The sequence below is a fragment of the Rhinolophus sinicus genome, linkage group LG14, assembly GCF_036562045.2.
Source record: "Rhinolophus sinicus isolate RSC01 linkage group LG14, ASM3656204v1, whole genome shotgun sequence".
In the NCBI taxonomy this organism is placed as follows: domain Eukaryota; kingdom Metazoa; phylum Chordata; class Mammalia; order Chiroptera; family Rhinolophidae; genus Rhinolophus; species Rhinolophus sinicus.
The window spans coordinates 16708049-16729042 of NC_133763.1; the positions used below are offsets into that span (position 1 = coordinate 16708049).

General features: G+C 42.5%; 1 protein-coding gene across 1 annotated transcript in view; it reads left to right on the top strand.

The window, feature by feature from the left end:
- The window catches only part of LOC141568658 (uncharacterized), a 51324-nt gene extending 35133 nt beyond the window's left edge, over positions 1–16191 (top strand). Inside the window, exons 2-3 of the mRNA XM_074319134.1 lie at positions 9171–9787; positions 13834–16191. Coding sequence (XP_074175235.1) covers positions 9171–9787; positions 13834–14081 — 865 coding nt within the window. The 3' untranslated portion in view covers positions 14082–16191. The remainder of the gene's footprint in view (positions 1–9170; positions 9788–13833) is intronic.
- The last annotated feature ends 4803 nt before the right edge of the window (positions 16192–20994 follow it).

Below are 20994 nucleotides of genomic sequence, written 5' to 3' on the forward strand. Positions count from 1 at the left end.
TGGATTTTTTGGAATAGCTTGAGGATAATAGGGATAATTCATTTTTTGAATGTTTTGTAAAAAGAACCTGTAAAGCCATCTGGTCCAGGGCTTTTGTTTGTTGGGAGATTGTTGATTACTGATTCAATTTCCCTGGTGGTAATCAGTCTATTCAGGTTTTCTGTTTCTTCTTGAGTTAGCCTTGGAAGGTTGTATGCTTCTAGAAAATTGTCCATTTCTTCCGGATTGTCAAATTTGTTGGCATATAGATGCTCATAGTAACTTCTTAAAATTTTTTGTATTTCTGTGGTGTCTGTTGTCACTTTTCCTCTTTCATTTCTGATTTGATTAATTTGGGTCCTCTCTTTTTTTTAATGAGTCTGGCTAAAGGTTTGTCGATTTTGTTTATCTTCTCTAAAAACCAACTCTAGGATTCATTGATCTTTTGTATTGTTTTTCTGGTTTCTATTTCATTTACTTCCACTGTGATCTTTATTATCTCCTTCCTTGTACTCACTTCGGGCTTATTTTGCTATTGTTTTTCCAGATCCCTTAAGTGTGAAGATGAACTCTTGATTAGTGATTTTTTTTGTTTCTTTAGATAGGCCTGCAATGCTATGAATTTCCTTCTTAGGATTGCTTTCACTGCATCCTATAGATTTTGGGTCATCGTGTTTTCATTTTCATTTGTCTCGAGATATCTTTTGATCTCTTCCTTGATCTCATGGTTGACCCATTCATTATTTAGTAACATGTTATTCTCCACGAATTGATTTGTCTTTCAGTGTTTTTTTTCCTGTAGTTCATTTCTAATTTCAGAGCACTGTGGTCAGAGAAATTAATTGGTATGATTTCAATTTTCTTAAATTTATCAAGACTTGTTTTGTGGCCTAACATGTGGTCTATCTTGGAAAATGTTCCATGTGCGCTTGAGAAGAACGTGTATTCTGCAGCTTTGCAGTGAAATGCTCTGAAAGTATCCATTAAATCCAAGTGGTCCAATGTGTCATTTAAGGCTGTTGTTTCCATATTGATTTTCTGTTTGGAAGACCTGTCCCTTGTTGTCAGAGGTGTGTTGAAGTCCCCTACTATGATAGTGTTACTGTTGATCTCTGTCTTTATGTCAGTCCATATCTGTTTTATATATTTAAGTGCTCCTATGTTGGGTGCATAGATGTTTACTAGGATTACGTCTTCTTGGATCGATCCCTTTATTATTATATAGTGCCCATCTTTGTCTTTTAATATATTCTTCATTTTAAAGTCTATTTTGTCAGATATAAGTATTGCAACTCCAGCTTTTTTCTCATTTCCATTTGCATGAAATATCTTACTCCAACCCTTCACTTTCAGCCTGTGTGTGTCTTTTGATCTGAAGTGAGTCTCTTGTATACAGCATATACAAGGGTCTTGCTTTCTTATCCACTCAGCCACCCTATGTCTTTTGATTGGAGCATTTAATCCATTTACATTTAAAGTGATTATTGATAGGTACATAGTTATTGCCATTTTTCAAATTTGTAGTTAGATTGTTTTCATCTTTCTTCTGTGTTCAGAAGCCCTTTTAATGTTTCCTGCAATGCTGGCTTGGAGGTAATAAATTCCTTTAGTTTATTCTTTTCTAGGAAGCTCTTTATCTCGCCTTTAATTTTAAATGATAGCCTTGCTGGATAATGCAATCTAGGTTGTAGACCTTTGTTTTCCATCACTTTGACTAACTCCAGCCACTCCCTCCTGGCCTGCAATGTTTCTGTAGAAACGTCATTTGATCGGCTAATAGGAGTTCCCTTGTATGTAACCCTTTGTCTTTCTATTGCTACTTTTAGGATTCTCTCTTTGTCTTTAACCTTTGCCATTTTAACTACAACGTGTTTTGGTGTGGATCTGTCTGGGTTTATCCTTTTTGGATCTCTCTGCACTTCTTGGGCTTGTATGTCGGTTTCCTCCAGCAGGTTAGGGAAGTTTTCGGACATTATTACTTCAAATGTGTTCTCGATCCCTTGCTTCCTCTCTTCACCTTCTGGTATTTCTATGATGTGCATGTTGTTGTGCTTGATGTTATCCCAGAGGTCTCTTAAAACATTTTCATTGTTTTTTATTCTTTTTTCTTTCTGTTGTTCCACTTGGGTGATCTTGCTAACTTGTCTTCTAAGTCGCTGATTCGATACTTTGCTTCATCTGACCTGCTGGTAATTCCTTCAAGTGAGTTCTTTATTTCAGTTATTGTGTTCTTTAGTTCTAACTGGTTGTTCATTATGATTTCTCTATCCTTCTTTATGTCGTCACTAAGCTCCTTACACTTTCTTATCATCAGTGTTCTAAACTCTGTCTCTGATAGGTTGGTTACCTTTATTTCATTTGGTTCCAATTCAGGAGGTTTCTTCTGTTCTTTTATTTGGGGCATGTTTCTTTGTTTCCCCATTCTGGCTGACTCTCTGTGTTTGCCTCGATGAATTAGGTAGATCCTCTAGGGTTCTTAGATTTTGCTTGGTTATCTTATGTAGTTTGTGTCCTTTATATTTGACTAGCACCATTTCCATGTTCTCCTGTGCATGTCCTCCAAAGGTGACTCTTGTGTTGTGTATATTGTCCTGTTAAAATTGATCTTTAATTGCATTTGGCTTGTCAGTAGGTGGCATTGACTCCTAGGCTGACTAGCTGTGAGACTTGGTTCTGCCCACAGTGGATGTTCTGCTGCATGAGGGCTGACCATTCAAATGAGGCTTGGCCCCTATGGCCTCTTGTGCTGTAGAGAATTCCCTCTGGGTGTGTCACTTGTAGGTCAAAGCCGGTGATACTCTGGTTTGGTCTGGAGTTGGCTTCTGGGTGTCTTGAATCTTGTGCCTCTTTAGCTGGGCCCTTCAAGTAATCCTTGTACAACTCACTTAGCAGTTCTGTGTGATGAGCAGAGTTCTTTGATGGGTTATAGATGTTCAATTTGGTAAGTTCCAGAGGAGAACTCAAGAAGAACACCTCGCTGCCGCCATTCCTATGACATCATTCTCTAAAGTGATATTTTTTAGTCTAACGTTATATTCTGTTGTGAATGCATGATAATTCACACACATTAACAGCAATTAGTGTTGATGGTGGGTAAAAGCATGAATTTTTGATGCACCTAAGAAAGAAGGTCCACTGTAACTTTATCAAGTATTTGCCAAATGGTCTCCCCAAAATTCACATTCAAAACTTTGAGCCCTGTTTTCAGTAGTGTTCTCATCTATCTTTACATACTCTCTCAAGATGAGCTCATCCAGCCAGGGCTTTAAATACCAATAACGCTCATGATTCCCAATTCTGAATATCCAGTCCAATCTTGTCCTCTGAGTTCTAAGCTCACATACCTGACAGCTACTTGGCCTTAGGTATCAGAACCGTAGAGCATCTAAAACGAACTCTTATCTCCAGACAGCCCTGCTCCACCCCAACCCTCACAACACCCAATTTTCCAGCTTTCAGTAAAAAGCCCCACATTACATTCTGTTACACAGGATGTGTAAGTCAACCCCTCAGCAAATCCTAGGCTTTTTACTCCTAAATCATGTCTCAAGTTCATCCTTCCCCCATCTGTTCTGTTATTACAGGTATCTGACTCTTGTTCAAAATAATAGAAGAGCATCCTGTCTCCCATTTCCTCTCTTTTCCTCTAATCTCTTTTCTACTCAGCAATGAGGGTATTCTGAAACACAAGACAGATGATACTATGACTTTTTAAAATGCTCCATTGGATTTAAAATGGATTCCCATTGCTCTTTAAATGAAATCGGGAGCCACTACATGTGCCCAGTGCCCTCTCATTGCACACTCTCTCCCTCAGAGACTGCACCCTAGCCACACCAGACTCCTGTCACATAGAGGACACACCATGCTCTTTCAGAACTGGCGTCTTTGCATATTTGGTTTCCTTTGCTTAGAATGGTTCCCCTCCTTTTGCATGACTGACTCCTGCCCATCTTTTCACATTTAGCTTCCAATTTCTGAGAAGTCGTCCTGACCACACCACCCATCTCAGAAGATCGCTCCCCACTTCCCTGAGTACATTACACTTTTTATAACCTTAATGGCACTTACCAGTATTTGCAAGTAGGGAATCGTTGCTTGCATACTTACTGACAGCCCTTCTACTCAGATATAAACTCCGTTAAGAGCAGGTCTGCATCTGAATAGATCACACCTGCACACCCAATCCTCAGGAACTCCATGTACATTTGTTGGATGTTGTTGGTTATTTCAAGTACAGGAAGCACAGAACACAGCAAAGAGAGTGTAGACTCAAGTCTGAACCCCAGTTCCATCATTTCCCAGGTGTATGGTCTCGGAATGTTATTTCAACTCTTTTTGTCTCACTTTCTGAGTCTCTAAAATGAGTGCATGATTTCATAGATATAAAAGTACCTTGAACAATGCCTGCCACATAAAGAAAGTTTAGCTCTTCACTTACACATTCATTCATTCTCCAAATATTTCCTGAGCGCTTACTCCATGCAGAGTATAGTGGAAGATTCTGTGAGCAAACCAAAGTCTTAGCCCTTTGTGGACTTAAAACATAGTAAAAAGAAACACCACACACGCAAAGAGATAAACACAAAGAAACATGTGATTAGTGTCCAATGAATACAACAAAATCAAAGACCTGTATTCATTTGCAGGAGCACCATAACAAGGTACCACAAATTGAGTGGCTTAACCCACAAAAATGTATTGTCTCGGGGTTCTGGAGGCCAGGTGTTTCATATCAAGATGGTGGTAGGGTTGGTTCCTTCTGTGGGATGTGAGAGAGAATCTGTTCCATGTCTCTCCTCTAGCTGCTGGCGGTTTCCTGGAAATCTTTGGTTTTCCTTGGCTTGTAGAAGCATCACCCTGATCTCTGCCTCATTTCACATGGTGTCCTTCCTTTGAGTATGCCTGTGTCCAAATTTTCCCTTTATATAAAGACACCAGTTATGTCGGATTGGAGGCCCACCCTATGCCAATATGACTTCATCTTAACCAATTACATTTGCAATGACCCTTTTTCCAAATAAGGACAGATTCTGAGTTATTAGGGGATAGGACTTCAACATAAGAATTTTGCGGCGATACAATTCAAATTCAAACCATAACAAGACCATAAGAATACAATATTTCCTAGGCAAATTCAATACTCTGAATGTACACTTAAATATAACGAGAGCTATAAATGGATCTGGATTTACAGAAAAATTGGCTAATGCAGAATATTGTAATAATTTCAATACCATTCATATTATATGAAGTCTCACTATTAGCCATAATTTTAAGTTCACTAACCTTTTCTAAGTTTCATGAGATGAACCCGAGTATTTAGATATAGAAAAAGAAAGGAAACTGAATGATTACGAATTATGTTGCACAGCAGAAGAGAAAGAGCTATTAAAATTAAAAATATGTTAAAGCAAGAGTATCAGTATATCTACATATTAAGGGGAATGTATTTCTGCATCTAGTGCCAAATATCTATGACAGGTGAGTATCACATTTCCTAAAACTTAGTTTAACAACATGTGGTAACAACTACACCACCAACACGCGCACACCTGCCAACATTTGATCTCAGCATTACAGTGTGATCACAAGATGCTTTGAATGTGATGGAGAGAAAGTTAAGTCCCCTTGATTTTCACTGTGAGAAAAGAAAAAATACTAGTTTTCTTTAATTTCAGAGGATGTTCTCTCAAATATAAACATACAGCCCGTCAGTCCTCTATGGACTGACTTTTATGTTTTAAAACATAAAAGCTGCTTGTGTTCTATAACTCTTTTAAAGATTCCTGTTACTCTAGAATGTAAAGTCAAAGTTTTTAATTTTGTTGCACTGATTATTAGGTCTAATAGGAATATGACTGCCACCTCCCGTGAAGTGCTGCACCATGAAATAGATCGCTCTGGTAAAAACAATATCCAGGGACAAAATTTTGTTGAGTGTGTCTGAGTCAGAACGCTTTGATGTCGAGAGGATGTCTAAAGCTCTGTAGGAACAATGTCTGTGAACCTTAGTTCAACACTTCCGTGAGACCACTATAAGAAAATGACTCTGAAATGACATGACGAGTAATTTCAGACCTTAAAAACGGGCAATTAAGACTCATTTAAATGTGGCAACAAAAACTAATTTACTAAAAGCATATGATCAGGTGTTTCTTTTTTTTATTTCTAGATTGCACAAGTATAGAATATACATTATTCTAAAACCAAAACAATCCTTACAAAAAATATATATTTAAAAGTTCTTGGATGACTTGATGAATCTGTTACACAGTGATGAATTGCTTTTTCAAAAAAGATTTACTTTGCATAGTTTTCTATGGGTATGCATTTGTGCTTTTCACTTTCTCTTTCAATTCATCTAGCAGAATTATACACATGAATGTAAAATCTGGGGCAAACACACAAATTTGCTTAGGAGTAGAAGTTTGGAGAAAAAATATTGATGGGAGATGGCCAGCAACAGAATGAAGAAAGTAGAAAGAAGACTGAGATTTCCACACCAGAGCTCATGCAAATACACTAGCCTAAAAATGATAATTTATATCTAATTATATTTACCAGGGTGATGTTTCACTCTGGAGGGTGGTTTGGATGAAATGTGAATGAGATAATAAAAACTTTTCATTGTTTCTTGGAAGCTTAATTCAGCAAAGATTCCTGCTCAGGTATTAGAGAAGGTCATCAAGAAGACCTGATGACCCTGGAGCTGAGCCAGGGCAATCAGAGGGTCCTCACGCTCTCGTGTCCTTGGAATGTATAGTGTACCCACAGTTTTCACAGTTGGAGCCATGTCAAGGACGCAGCCTTGAGAGAGCAATGTGTTGTTGAGGCCATCTGGACAGTATTTGTGACTGAGCCCCATCAAGGCCACTGTATACACTTTTAAGCTTCAGGGGGTAGAGGGTGTGCAGAAATCTACTCGTCTTGCAGCCACCAAGCCTGGTAGGTGAATTCCCTTGCTTACTGAACCTGCCACCTGCCATTCTGGAGTTGTCTACCTCTTTCTTCAGTCTCTTCTTGCTCTCAGTTTAGAGGGTAGGAGGTGGCGGCAGTTTTGAATTTCATCCCGGGGAAAGTTCCCAAGGTTGCAAACCATTATCATGTCATTGATTCAGTAAAATTTCAATATTGGCTTCCTTGTTTCACTTTCCTATTACTCCTCAAAGTAAATAAAAATATTAACCAGCATTTGTGTCAGAACTACAGAATCAAGAGTTCATCAAATTCAACAAAAGGTTTTGGTCAGAATTATCTGGCTATATAGAATTTCCATTTAAGAGCACTACTTATTATTATTATTACTATTTGTCAAATGAAGGTGGTACATTCTTAGATAAATAATATATATAATGTATTATATAATAATGTAATACAAACATGAATGTTTTGTTTGAGATCCAATTAAATGTTTATTATCACCTCACTGTCTCTATAGAAATCTCTACCATATCAAAATTATTGATCTGGAAAAGTTGTTTAACTCTATGAGTATCACCTTTGTCATCTGCCAACAAGTGAAATGGGGACCTTCCTCAGAAGATAATTTTAGGAGTAAAATAAAACAATGTTTATGCGAAAAGCCTATATGGATTGCAAATATTCATTATTATTGTAAATTCAGTAAATGTTTCAGCTCCTAATCTGAGTGCTCCTAAGGACTAGCAGGGTCTGCAAAGATGAATAATGTTTGACGCTTATCCTTAGGTTGCTTACAGTCTAGTGATGAGAGACGTGGAAATAACAAAATAATTGAAGGGGATGAAATGTATTCCAACAGAGGAACTCAGCAAAGTGTTATGAGATTTAAGAAAAAGAAGTGATTGATTTTACCTGGAGCACTAGGGAAGACTTCACAGAGAAAGTGGAATTTTGAAATAAGCTTTCAAGAGTAAGTTGAATTTGTATCAACTGAGAAGGTGTATGTGGAAAGTAGGGGCATTCAACACCAAACACATTATCATCAGAAATATTACAGTGCCGGCTAAGGAAATCATAATTGCATTGATAAATCCATTGTATCAAAAACCCTTTACTTCCACATAAAAGGGAAATAATTATGCCATTAAAGATCATACAACCCAATGTGTCTACCTACCATCTTGCATATTCAAGAGTTGACTTGAATTTATTCAGTGTTTCCAATTTAGAAACCATGTCCATTTCTAATAACCAAAGTGGAAATTATCCTCTGGCCTATGTTTTTAAAGAAAACATTCATGTTCACGTGAATTTTTAATTTTTTTTTGAAAAATCGCTATAAAATACTTCCTATTTAACAGGAGTGAAGGAAATGTCCCTTAGATTTAAACAAAAGTAGCCACTGATTTCAAATCTATAAATACGTGAATTATGCACATATTTAGTAAACAATAGGGAAGCACATGTAAGGTGAGGTTTTTATGAGAGAGTGGAAATCTGAGGCAAGCGAAATGTGGGATCTTTCTATAAAAATATCCATGGGAACAAGGACTATTAAAGAAAGAGCATTATTTTATCTCCTCAGTTCATGAGTCTTGCAAAGGTTGACATTAATCAGTAAAGTTCACTGAATAGCGTTTTCCTCTTGCTAGTCAAAATATGCGAGTTAATGTTTGTGATTTTAAAAAACAAAAAGCACTTTGAAGAAAGCTTGGCAGAGCATCTAGAGTCTGCCTTAAGTGTAATAAAAGGGAAATGTCTCTTAATATCTTACACACAAAAGTCTGACACAAAAGTTCTGTGGCTTTGACCTCAAGTGACAGCGGAATAGACCACAGGGCCAGTCTAGGTCCCACTAGGACATATGTTAAGAAAAGCATTCGCTCCACACTGCAAGCCCTTTTACTCTGGTCTTGCCCTCCCTCTGCAAGACACCGCGCCAAAGGAGCCTTTCACTCTGTTCTCTCCGTAATGACAGCAGTCAGTCTGTCGCTGTCTGCACATGCAGCATTTCAACAAAATCTAGAGCGAAACTGGAAGAGCAGGGGCTGAAATACTCTGTTTAAAAACACACAGCCAGACCTCCTTCCGGGAGATCCACCACTTTTCAACCTGCTGAAAGTTAAGAACCACCTCACTCTTAACTAAGAGTTGAAGCTGATCGTGTGTCTTCAGAACCTGGACATTCCCAGCCACCTTCTCATTAAACAATATTACTGGAATTATCTCAAGAAGAAAGAGCCCGGGAGCCGCCCGTGAAACTTCAGCAGGGATGCGGAGGATGCTAAAGCCAGTTGTGCAACCCAAGGGCGGGGAAACCGCTCACTCCCAGCGCCTCCGCAGCAGCCCCAGGACCTCGTGGCGACGCCCGGCGGGAGCGCTGTGAAGCCCCGCGCGCGGGACCAAGAGGCAGAGCGCGCCCTCCCTCGGGGAGACGCGACCCGCCGGCGAGTGCCCGCAGCGGGAGGGCAGTGCGAGTCCGCGCGGCGGGGGGCTCGGGGGCCGGCGGGAGCGCCCGCCCGCCCGCCCGGCTCGCGCCCGCAGCTGCGGGTCCGCGGAGGCGGTTGGGAGGCGGGTTCCAGGGCTGGGACCGGTAGGGTTTGGGGCGCGCGGGGCACTCACCAGCTGCAGCGCGCAGAGGCCGATGAGCGAGCAGCGCCCGTTACAGCAGCCCATGGTGCCGGCGGCGTCCGAGCGGCGCGCGCGGCCAGAGATCCGCGTCTTCCGGCGCCGCCGCCTCCTGACTCCGGAGCAGCCCCCTACCGGCGGCGCTCACCGGCCCGGCCCAGGCTCGCCAGCACCGCGGTCGCCTCGCCGCTCGCCGCTCGCCGCTCTGGGGTCTGGACTCGCGCGCCGCCTTTGTTAGTTTCCGGGGCGGGCAGAGGTCAGTGCGGCGCGCCGGACCCGAGCGTCTGGCGGGGGTCCCTGCCTCCCACTGTGAGGGTCCGCTTCTCGGGGAGGGGAAGCCTGGCGGGCGAAGCGGGGCGGGGGGGGAAGGGGCGGAAGGGAGGCTACAGATGGTGAGTGGGTGGAAGTGTGTTTAGGGGAGGGGTGTGTGTAGGAGGTGGGCGTCTGAAAAGTGGAGTGTGCTGTCTGCGTAGGTGTGTGTGTGTATGTGTGTGTGTGTGTGTGTGTGTGTGTGGTGGTTGTGCTGGTGCTAGTTGTGCTGGTGGTGCTGGTGGTGCTGGTGGTGCTGGTGGTGCTGGTGGGAGAGGATGAATGAAAAGGAGCGCCACTGAAGAGGATCGGCCAGTCTGGTTAGGAGTCTTTGGAAAGACGAAGAGAGAGAGAGAATGACACTGAGAATGAATATGAATGAGCGTGTATTAGGGTATCTGGTGGTGATGGATACCTTCGGCGGCGGGTGTAACTAGGGCGACTTGGGCTGGGCTTTCTCACTGGAGGTTGTGCTATGTGTTGCCAGGGTGATCGGAGGTGTGTGCAAAGGAGGCGTGTGCTGATTTGCCCAGGAGGTGGAGAGGGTGGGAGTTGAGATGGCTTTAGTGTCCGGGGACCAAAGGCCAAGAGGCCAGAAGCCAAGGGCGGGCGAGCGCGGCGAACCGCCAGACGGAGCTTGAGACCGCGGGGCCGCGAGGGTGGGTGGCAGGAGAGGGGGCGGCGGGTGCAGTTGGGGCAGCTCTGGGGTCTGTTGGCAGGGTCTCTCCTGCCGCAGTCCGTTGCCCCGAGGGCGACCCTGCTGGAGTCTGGGAGGGAAAGTTGGACCGAGTTAGGTTGGCGAGAGACGCTGGGGCGAAGAGATACGCCGGTTCAAGGCGCAGGGATAAACCTCATCCCTGCTTAGTTTTGTCAATGAGAAGGCTTTTTGAAATTGCCACCAGGCGTGAAAGAAAAACAGCGAGAAAGAAGAGCATGCGTGGCCTTTTCTAGGAATGGGGAATGTTTCCGGAATCAGGATAAATATTTCTTCCCAGAATGAATCCAACTGTTTGAGAAGGACTAGGAAATAAGACCTAGTTCCGGATAAAGAACAGAGCTGAGTTCTGCAAAGGACTCCATTTCATCAGGGCTCAATGTCAGATTCCCTGGGCACATTTGTTGTACTTGGTGGTGCTAAGCAAGGAACTCGAGCACGCGAGAAGAGCGGGACAAAGCTCCTGGCCAATTGTCTCCGAAGAGGCTTATTCAGAACTTGGCACAGAAACCTCGTTTCTAACCCGCTGCTGCCCTCCTGGGTCCTTAGCGATAAGTTAGTAAGAAAAGGCTAGAGATCTTTGCGTTTTCAAAACATTCGCTCCATATGTGAAACTGCTCAAGCCATTCCTTCAGGTATTAAAGGGAGTTCAGTTTTTATTTGTTTTGCAGTTAACTGGCATTTTCTGAACTGTTCCTTCAGGACTTACGTTTATATCTAAAAAGTTCTAGTTCTCAGGAAATCCCTTGCAGGCTATCTTTGAAATCCTAGTGGGGCACATGAGTAACCTCAGGGTTTGGCTCAATAAAAGGGTCACAAACATTCATTGTTTAGGTTCCACCTCTGTCCATTATCTTGGAGACGGGAAAATGGATCCAGAAGCCTTCTTTTTAACCCAGCCTGTAAGCTATCAGTGATCAAGGATTATGAGAGAATGCTCGTTTTGCACACAGTAAACATAACCATCACCATTCATGGTGGATGAAAATAATAGGGTTGGAGGAAGGTCCTCCTGTCCTTTGACTTCCCAATGGCCTCCTCTCCTGATAGACCCAGATTGGAGTTTCTTCCTTGTATAATTTAAGACAGTTGAACCTACATTTAGCTTTCAAAGAGAGAAAGAAGCAAAGATAACACAATGAGAGTAACAAGTCTAGAAATTGTGGGAAGCTAACCTTATTTGTCTCTGTAGTCTCATTATTTTCTAAATTGAACTGCATCCTGAACTAAAAAATCTTCCTCCTTCTCTGTTTCCTTCTTTCCTCCATTCCATCCACAAATTGCTTTGTTTCTTAATTGCTTATTATGTCAAGGGCTGCGCTTGTTTGCAAAGGTAGATGATACGCTCCCTCCCCTCCCCTCAAGGGTTTAGCGGTGGGAGAGCAGATGAGTCAATGAAGTAAAGCGCACTCTGAAAGAAGTTGGCACCAAGTGCTGTTGTTGAATTTTCTTCCTGTGAGGGCAAGGGAAGGTTTAAAAGAGGAATTACCTGTCTCTTGGGGAAAGGAGGGGAAGAGATAGTAGGAAATGACAGAGCAATAGAAAAGGTGGTGTCTAGAGAGGATTTTCAAAAAGCTGACTGAGGGGGAAATAATAATCTAAGTAGAACAAGCCAATCCAATGTTTGGTTGGTTGGTGATGGTAATTCTTAGCTGTGGAATCTTAGACCAGTCACTTTGCTTTTCCTTGTGAATCCCTGTTCTCCTATGTAAAGAGGATATGATGATATGACATGCCCCAGGGGACTAAGCCCAGCATCTGTTCTTTGTCCCCCATTTACATGTGTCTTGCACCCTCACCTCATGCAGGTCTCAGCCTCACGACACGTCCCACAGAGGCCCTCACTGCCCACGCCATGTAAAATAACATCCAATCACTCTGTTGTATTTTCCTTCGGAACATTGCTTTTTTGCTTTATAATTTCCTGCCTGCCCACTTAATATACTCAATATTTGTTGAATGATGAAAGATAATGTGTGTACATTTTAGTATAATACTTCCCATATAAGTATTAAACATATATACACCTGCACATATACCCTGATGACATTTTAGTCTGTTTTCTTTCTTCTATCTTTTTGTTTCTCAGTTTCTTGGTAAAATTCCTTTTGAGAAACTCCAATCTCCCTTACAGCTGAGGGAGCAACTACTTGTCTATACCAAGAGAAAGATAACTGGGTGGAAGAGAGCACACCTAGAGACACACCTGCAAGTGCAGATTTCTAGATCTCCCAGGACTTTCAAATACTAGGATTTGAGACACCAGCTCAAAGAAATATTAGTTCCGCCTTAATTATGTCACTTTTTTTTAACCTTCCTTTTTGTTTGAATGAAATAGTGTAGAGTCTGTTGAACTATTCTTCTATGCCCGTGGGAAATTTTTACAATGTGACACTAAATAGGTGCTTTTTCTCTGGTGCCTTCCTTAGACCTTCTTGGAATAAGCAAATTGTAATGCTCTACAACTCCCCCTACAACTGGCTTAACTTCATGACTGTCTGACAGACATTATAATAACACTACGGCTATTCAATTGGAGCAAAGGTAAGGTTTACCCTGAGGCAGAATTTGGGAACACATGTGGAGACTTTGAAGCATGGCTGTGAAGGCTGCAGTAGTTAATGCTGCCGGACAGTCAAGTGGGCCCCGTTGAGACACACTGGACTCACTTGCTATGCATAACAATGAATGTTCCAGAATATTGGGGCTGGGAAGAAATTGGAGTTATAATTCAATATTTCCTGACTCCCTAAGAAGAAAGATACTTCTTGCTATTATAAGCCCTTTATATCATAGCATTTAAAAGTGATCCCCCAGCGAGCTATTTTTTGGGGGAGTAAGGTGAGAAAGAAGTGGGAGATAGATACGTAGTGTGGCAAGGTTTTTAAGGACACTGGCAAGCCTGGAGGATGTGAGAATTACAAAAAGAGAAAGAATGAGGAAATTCCTTTGGTATGTTTTGCTTCAGATAATGTTAGTGACAACTAGTTTTAAAATTTGAGACTCAGCCACAGTCTCCACTGGTTTTCACAGCCAGAAGTCATGGGGGTTCTCTCCCCATCACTGGAACCCTGGGCTGGGAAGCCTGGTGTGGGACTGGGACCACTTGCTTCTCCGGAGAGGACCTCCGCAGCAGAGATATCCCTCCTGAATTTTTTTTTTAATTAAACTTTATTGGGGTGACAATTGTTAGTAAAGTTACATAGAGAAAAGGGGATCAAATGTATGTATGGTGATGGAAAGAGAACTGACTCCCTCCTGAATTTTAACCACAACAGGTTCTGCAGAGTGCGTGGCATTTTGCTCCAGAGGAGATCGCTCAGCCACTCTGAGAAACTCTTCCACAGGAAGGAGGCAGCATGTGTGCTATGTGAGCAGGCAACACCATTGTGCCATGAAGGAGAAATGGACAAGCGAGCTGAGGGTTCAAAGCCAAGGGAACAGAAGACCAAGATGGCACAACGTGCAAAAGGGGCTCCAGGCCATCCTCCAAGCTCACCAGGGATTATGGGTCCGCTGTTTCTGAAGGCCACGGTGCTGCCAGATACCCATGATGTAAGTCCCGTGCAGAGAATGCCGGGCACTTTGCACACCTCCACTGTCCACTGGACCAAGTGCTCTTACCCAGGGCTCCTTGCACACACAGTTTGTACTTCTTGCACTGCTGCCACCTGCAGTTTGTGTCCAGCCTCTGGCCGATCTCCCCCACTACGTGGCCGGGATCTCTGGACCTTAGCTTCATCCAGTTCAGCTTTTCAAAGGCTTGACCACCCCCGGAGTCTGGTTGCCTTGGCATCCAAAATCTAAAGTGGCCTTTACCTTACTGCATTTGCAGTGCCCTTCTTGGGTGGCAGACAGCAGAGCTTTCTTAAAAGTTCAAGCAATTCCTAGTTGACTTCCTCTGGGTTATCACTGCTGCTGGAGGTGCTGTGCCTGGAGGGAGAGTCTCCAGGGCGACATCGGGGGGCTGTGCTCAGGAGTGGTGGTCCTCGAGCCTGGGCTGAGCTCAGGAGTGGCGGTCCTGGAGCCTGGATTGGGCTTGGGAGTGGCAGTCCTGGAGCCCAGGCTGGGCTTGGGAATGGTGGTTCTGGAGCCTGGGCTTGTTGGGGGTGGGGGTGCGTGGTCCTGGACTCAGCGGTTGACTTGGAAATGGTGGTGCTGGACTCCGGGCTGAGCTTGGGAGTGGTGGTACTGGAGCTTAGTCTGTGCTCGGGAGTGGCGGTCCTGGATCCCAGGCTGGGCTCAGAAATCACGCCTGGAGCCCAGGCTTGGTTGGGGGGGGTGGTCCTGGACTCAGCGGTTGACTTGGAAATGGTCGTGCTGGCCTCTAGGATGGCTGAAAGCCTGGCGGACTCTTGAGCCTTCTGCCCTGATTCATGGTCAATAATAGGCTGCTGCTCTGCCTGCTAGAAGCTGGAACACTGTGGCTTAACCTCCTGAGCTGGGGAGAGACTAGGGCTCTGGAGCTCAGGAGGATGGAAGGGATTTACCTTGATGGTGTGATACTGGACTTTTAGGTTTTTTGTGTTTAAGATACGGTACATGGCCAAGACATTATTGTATGTTTTGTTTGACAATGTGTCCTTGATATCTTCCCAATGAAAGCCCAGATTCAGCATCTGTTTTGTTACCCAGGGGTCTGTGACATCACTGGGTGGCTCAATGTAAGGTTTCAGTTCTTCCTCATGGCCCTTGTTTAGCGAAGCATCTGGCATGATGTCTTTCAGATTTCTGTCTCTTCTGGGGGTTGAGGATTAGTAGTTTTTTTCGGAAGTTTTCTACCTCAGAAGATAAATAGGATGGCACCACGTATTTCCCTCTCAGTACCTTCCTTTGCAGGTCTCCCCAGTTCATTCCCTTGAAAGGGACAGTATTCGTGAGCATCCTGTACAGCAGCGCTCCCAAGCTCCATATGTCCACAGCAGGACCAGGATATTTTTGGCCCAGAAAGAGTTCCGGGGCTGCATACATGGGACTGCCGCAAAAGGTGCTCAACTGACGGCCAGTGGAGGATGTGCCAAGTCCAAAGTCTTTCAGTTTAGCGTTCGTCTGAGTGTCCAACAGCTCGCTGTGTGCATTCCGGTGCCTGTGAGCAATGCCCTTCTTGTGGCAGTACTGCACTGCTTACACCAGCTGCTGGAAGATGCTGCGGGCATTGTCCTCTGGCTTGCAGCCGTGGGCACAAAGGTAGTCCATCAAGTCCCCTCCAGGCACGAGTTCTAAGACTAGGAAGAGGGATTTCGTAGTGCTGATCATATGGAATAGTTGGACGATGTTAGGGAGGTGCAAGTCTGCCATGCAGTGGACTTCTCGCGGGACAGGTCTGTGAACTTGGAAGGCGACAAGTTCATCTATGATTTTAACAGCCACCTTCGTCCCTGTTAATATGTGCTGGCCCAGAACCACCTTGGAAAAGTGTCCTTGCCAATGGTTTGCAGGAGCTCGTAATGGCCACTGTAGGGCTCCTGGTCAACAGGGACATCTGAAAAGTCGTGGGACATATGACCCACTAACAACGCTCACTGACAATGCTAACTATGCTCACCAACTGTGCTGACAAACAATAACTATGCTAACTACACTGACTAAATACACTAACTGTACTAACAATACTAACTAAAAATACTAACTAAAAACTTTAAAGAAATGAGAAAAGATGAAAAACATAAGAATCAAAAAATTTGAGTAAATTAAAAGAATATACAATAAAAGAATAAACAATAGCTATGCTAACTACACTGACTAAATATACTAACTGTAGTAACAATACTAACTAAAAATACTAAAAATTTTAAAGAAAAAAATGAAAATAAATGAGAAAACAAAAACTTAAAAGAATGAGGGAAAAAGAATAATGGGAAAAGAGAGCAAAGAAAAAAAGAAAAAGAAAACTAATAAAAAAGAAAACAATGAGAAAACAAAAAATTGAGAAAATTAAAATAAAAGAATGGGGGGAAAATAAAAGAAAAATGAGAAAAGAGAGCAAAGAAAAATTTAAAAAAAGAAAAAGAATAAAAAAGAAAAAAAATGAGACAAAAACGAGTGAAGGAAAATAAAATGGGGGATGGGGGAAAGGAGAAAACAAGCTAAAAGGTCCAAGTCTAAGGGGTCACCACAAATCAGCCTCCTGCGCTATAACGGACTAAAGCTCAGCCTAGCAAGGGTCTTATATAGCAGTTTTGGTAATTACATCACACTGGTGCTTAATGAGCTCAGAGCCAGAAACTGACCAAATTTGGCTAAGGACAAACTACAGGGGGGCACCGCAGTGGTTCAGGTGGTTGGGTGCCGAGCTCCTAATACCGAAAGTCATCATTCGATTCGCACATGGGCCAGTGAGCTGCACCCTCTACAGTTAAGACTGTAAACAATGGCTCTCCCTGGAGCTGGGCTACAGTGAACAGCTGGAGGTCGGCATGGGCTGCCACGGGCTGCCATTGGCTGCCATGGTGGCCGACCAATGACTGGAGACCGACTGCCTCAGCTGGGTGAAGCACAAGGCTCATAATACCAGCATGGTCCTTGGAGCTCTGCCCTACAGCTAGACTGAGAAACAATGGCTTAAAAACGGGGAAAGGGAGGGTGGGGGTAAAAAAAATATTACAGTGGTTTCTCCGTTTTTGGTTTCAGGACCCCTTTACTCTTGACAAAAAGGGGGGACCCCCCAAAGAGCCTTTTGTTTATGTGGGATATTAAAGACTGGTATTTACTTTATTAGAATTAAAGTCTGTAGGATGCTTCAAAAAAAAAAATGTATTAGAATTTTTTTCCAGGGGTGGATAGTGTTGCGTTTTGAAAAGCCCCTAAGATATGATATGTTTCCACTCCTTTAGCCAAGAAATGGTGCTGCCCTTTGAGAAGCACTATTTGGGTGTATAATAAACTAAATTTTATGTAAAATGTTTATTTGAAAGGTATCGACAAGCAATTGTTCTTTAAAACCACCTTGTGCTTATTAATACCGTAGGTTAGCTGAGTAGTTCCCTTGGAAAATACTTTCAGATGTACTCATTTTGGGAACCTTAAGTTTGGGGGGTGGGGGGTTGTTTGTTTTTTAAATAAATGGTAAGAAAAAAAATTTGAAAGACATAGCCAAGCACCATCTTTTTGATTTCTGTTTGGGTTGAAAAATAAGCCTCCATTGATATTTACCTATTATACTCATCAGTGGTCTAACAACACTGATCTTGGTACTATTATCATAATTAGTATTGCAATAATGTGTATTTGGAGTTTTTCTAATGTCGTGTACTGAGCATCCCCAACTGACAAGGACAAGTTCAAGCATTTCTCATCAAGTAATACATTGCCAACTGTTGGCAATCACTGGGGATGTCCATGCAATAAACATTCCTGCGTGCCTACTGTGTCAGAGTTCTTATGCCAGAGACACAAACTCTTTCTTACCACCATTTAAATTTGCTCTCCTGCCCTCTGCTTCTCTTCAGATTCCAGAAGATCAGATCAGGCTCCTCCGCATAGTGGCTTAGCTAGACCCCCCCGCCCCCCCCAAGGATTGGCAGTAATGAAGGAAGAGGGCAGGTAGCATGACTGAACGTAGAAAAAGGAAACATTAATACAAAGTTTTAGTGAATCCTGATATCACTCAACACATTTTTCTTATGTATGTATCCGCCTATCTATTGACCGGGTTACATTTAAGTGTTCCAAAGTAAAGAGAGGAGTTTTTGTTTTTTCATTTTTCTCCCATTTTTTAAACTAATGTTAAAACAAAACAAAACATTTTTATCCGTTGCAGTACTAAATGTGGAAAGACTATCTCCTTAAATGATGAACATTTGCAGATTTCCTCACGTCTGTGTGGTTCAAGGGTCAGGCCTATATTACTGTATAACGCTTTGTATACTGTATAATGTCTGTAAGACATTAACATTAAGGAAGGCATACGGCATCTCTAATTTACTTTGGTACCCTTTTTTTAAAAAAAATCGAAGACTATTTCAAAATAAATCGTTAAAAATAAGAAACAACAACTTGGAAAAAAGTCCTGGAAGTATACACTGTTCCCCAATAAAGTCCTGTTCCCCTTCCCCAATAAAAAAATAAAAAAATAAAAATAAATAAACAATCATATAAAATGTGTTACATATGTCCAGCATGCAATACTACAATACTGACCAGGTTGGCCATCAGAAATGGAAAACCAAAAGTACATTAACTGAGGCTAATATGGAGCGAATTATTTGTTGAGATACTGAAAGAATGGAGCCCATCTTTCTTATTATATTCCCTAGTGGCACCAAAATGGCACTCCTCTTACAGGTGCAGGACGGACTTCATAAGAATCGCCTGCAGAGTTTGTTACACCTGGTCCCTTAGCACCAACCCCCAGGTGTTCATTCCTCCTCTCTTCCCCCTTGGGGCAGAGTATGCTTCCCAATCTCACTGACCTTGGGCACAGTCATGTGATGTGCTCTGACCAGTGGAATGTGCACAGTAGTGAGAGCGGGTCCATTTGAAACAGAGGCTTTAAGGGCCATCACATGTTTTTCTTCACCTTAACCTGCCATCTGCCATGAAAGGAGCAGATCCCAGGTGGTTGCTATTCCTTTGGTCTGTGTTCTAGAATGAGAAACACGTGGAGCAGTCTCTTTCTAGTGGTTTTTGTTACTCAGCATTACTGAAACAAAAGCTAACTAATACACCCTCCCACCCTGATTCTTTTATAATTGTCGGGGTGGCTCCTGGAAATCTCTGCTTTTAAAAAACACCCCAACATGAGATGGATGCTCAGCCAGCCCCCAAGGATACTGTAGTACACAGTACTGCCCTGTTCAATAGGAGGAAAAACTAATACTTCAGCCCACAGGACAGGTCGACCAGAAAGAATTTATTGTCAGCCATTCCCCAGTTACATTCCAGGGGACATGACTTTGGATAAAATCCCAGCAGTTCTCAAGCAGCAGTTAAACGTGAACCCTGCTGCAGTGGGGGATTTGGGAGGCAAAAGAAGCCTGGAAGTGAGTACCGCTGAACCCTTCCAAACTCAAGGTTGGCAGTAGTGCTGTATGAGCTTATGTGGGATGTAGGTTGGTCAATTTTTTCTTTCAACCTGAATTCATTGTTTCATCACAGTATTAAAATGGGCCAGATTACCAAATATCAAATGATCAGTTTATTCTCTCTAATCGTTAGGTATACAATTAAAAAGTAAAATAATTATGTTCTGCATATAGTCTGTAGCAATAAGAGACACGGTTGACTTTGAATAGCATAGTGGCTATTTCATATGTCTACAAGGTTTTTTCTTTTCCCTGCATATCTGCCATGTAGGATGTTATTGTTGGCAATTTTTAAAAGATGCCCAAGTGATTTTTTTATACCTCTTTTTTAGGTATACCAATATCTACACATACTATTTCTCCAGTGATGTGTATAAGGTCCCTGCTCATGCATTGATGATTTGCAGTAGGCATAAAAGAACTTGACTCCATGATAGCTTTTCTTATATCTTATGGTTTCATAAATAAGAAAGGCATTTGACTTTTGCTATCTCTTTGGCAGAGTAGGGAAAGTGTAAGGAGAAGAAATATATTTAACTCTATAAATACTGTCTTCCTTCGGTAGAAAAGGAAGAGGGGATAGTCATAAAACACTGGGAAATTTGTCACATCCATGTATCACATTAGAGAGATTAGAATACCTTTAAAAAAAATAGTTGACAGTAGCCTTCATTTCAAATACAGAATTATAATCCCAACGGATGGGCATTTTATGTCAGAATTATCCAGGAGTGCTTTAGAGTTTGTCACAGGCAGCAGTCCTGGCTCACTCTTTGTGCTGCTCTGCTCCTAGTATAGTTCTTAACTTTATAAATGTTTGTTGAGTGAATGGATGGCCAAATGGACAGTGGTGGGAAGGGGAGATTTCGGCAGAGCAAGGATGCTAATCCAAAGAGCTGTGCATGTAGTTAAACAAACCATTGCTACCAGAAACAGTGGCCCTTTTTCCCTCTGCAAGGAGGGTCTCATGCTGGATCCAACAGCCCGGGGCTTCTTGGGATGCTCATGCAGGTGTGTCTTCCAGGTCAACCTGTCACTTCCTCAAGTGATGGCTGACCCTGTTTCTGATATAAGTGCTTCAGATGATTTTTGTCTGCTGTTTTTCTTTTTTCTTCAGTATGGATGCCATTGAATATTTTATACGACCACTGGTATTTTTAGTAAATTCTATTTTCAGTGTATCCTTGAAAAGACAGACATGAAGATGATTGTCTTTTAAATTCATATGTATTCATACTACATGCTAGAAATTAACATTCTTCATTGAAATTGAAGCAGTTTACATAACATGACTGAGTTACTAAGTATGTATAAGCAAGCCAAGAGGGAGAATTTATAAAAATGCTCTGCAAAAGGATAGTGCAGAAGAAAGTACAGTCTTCTAATCACAACCAATATATGAACCTACTATGAATC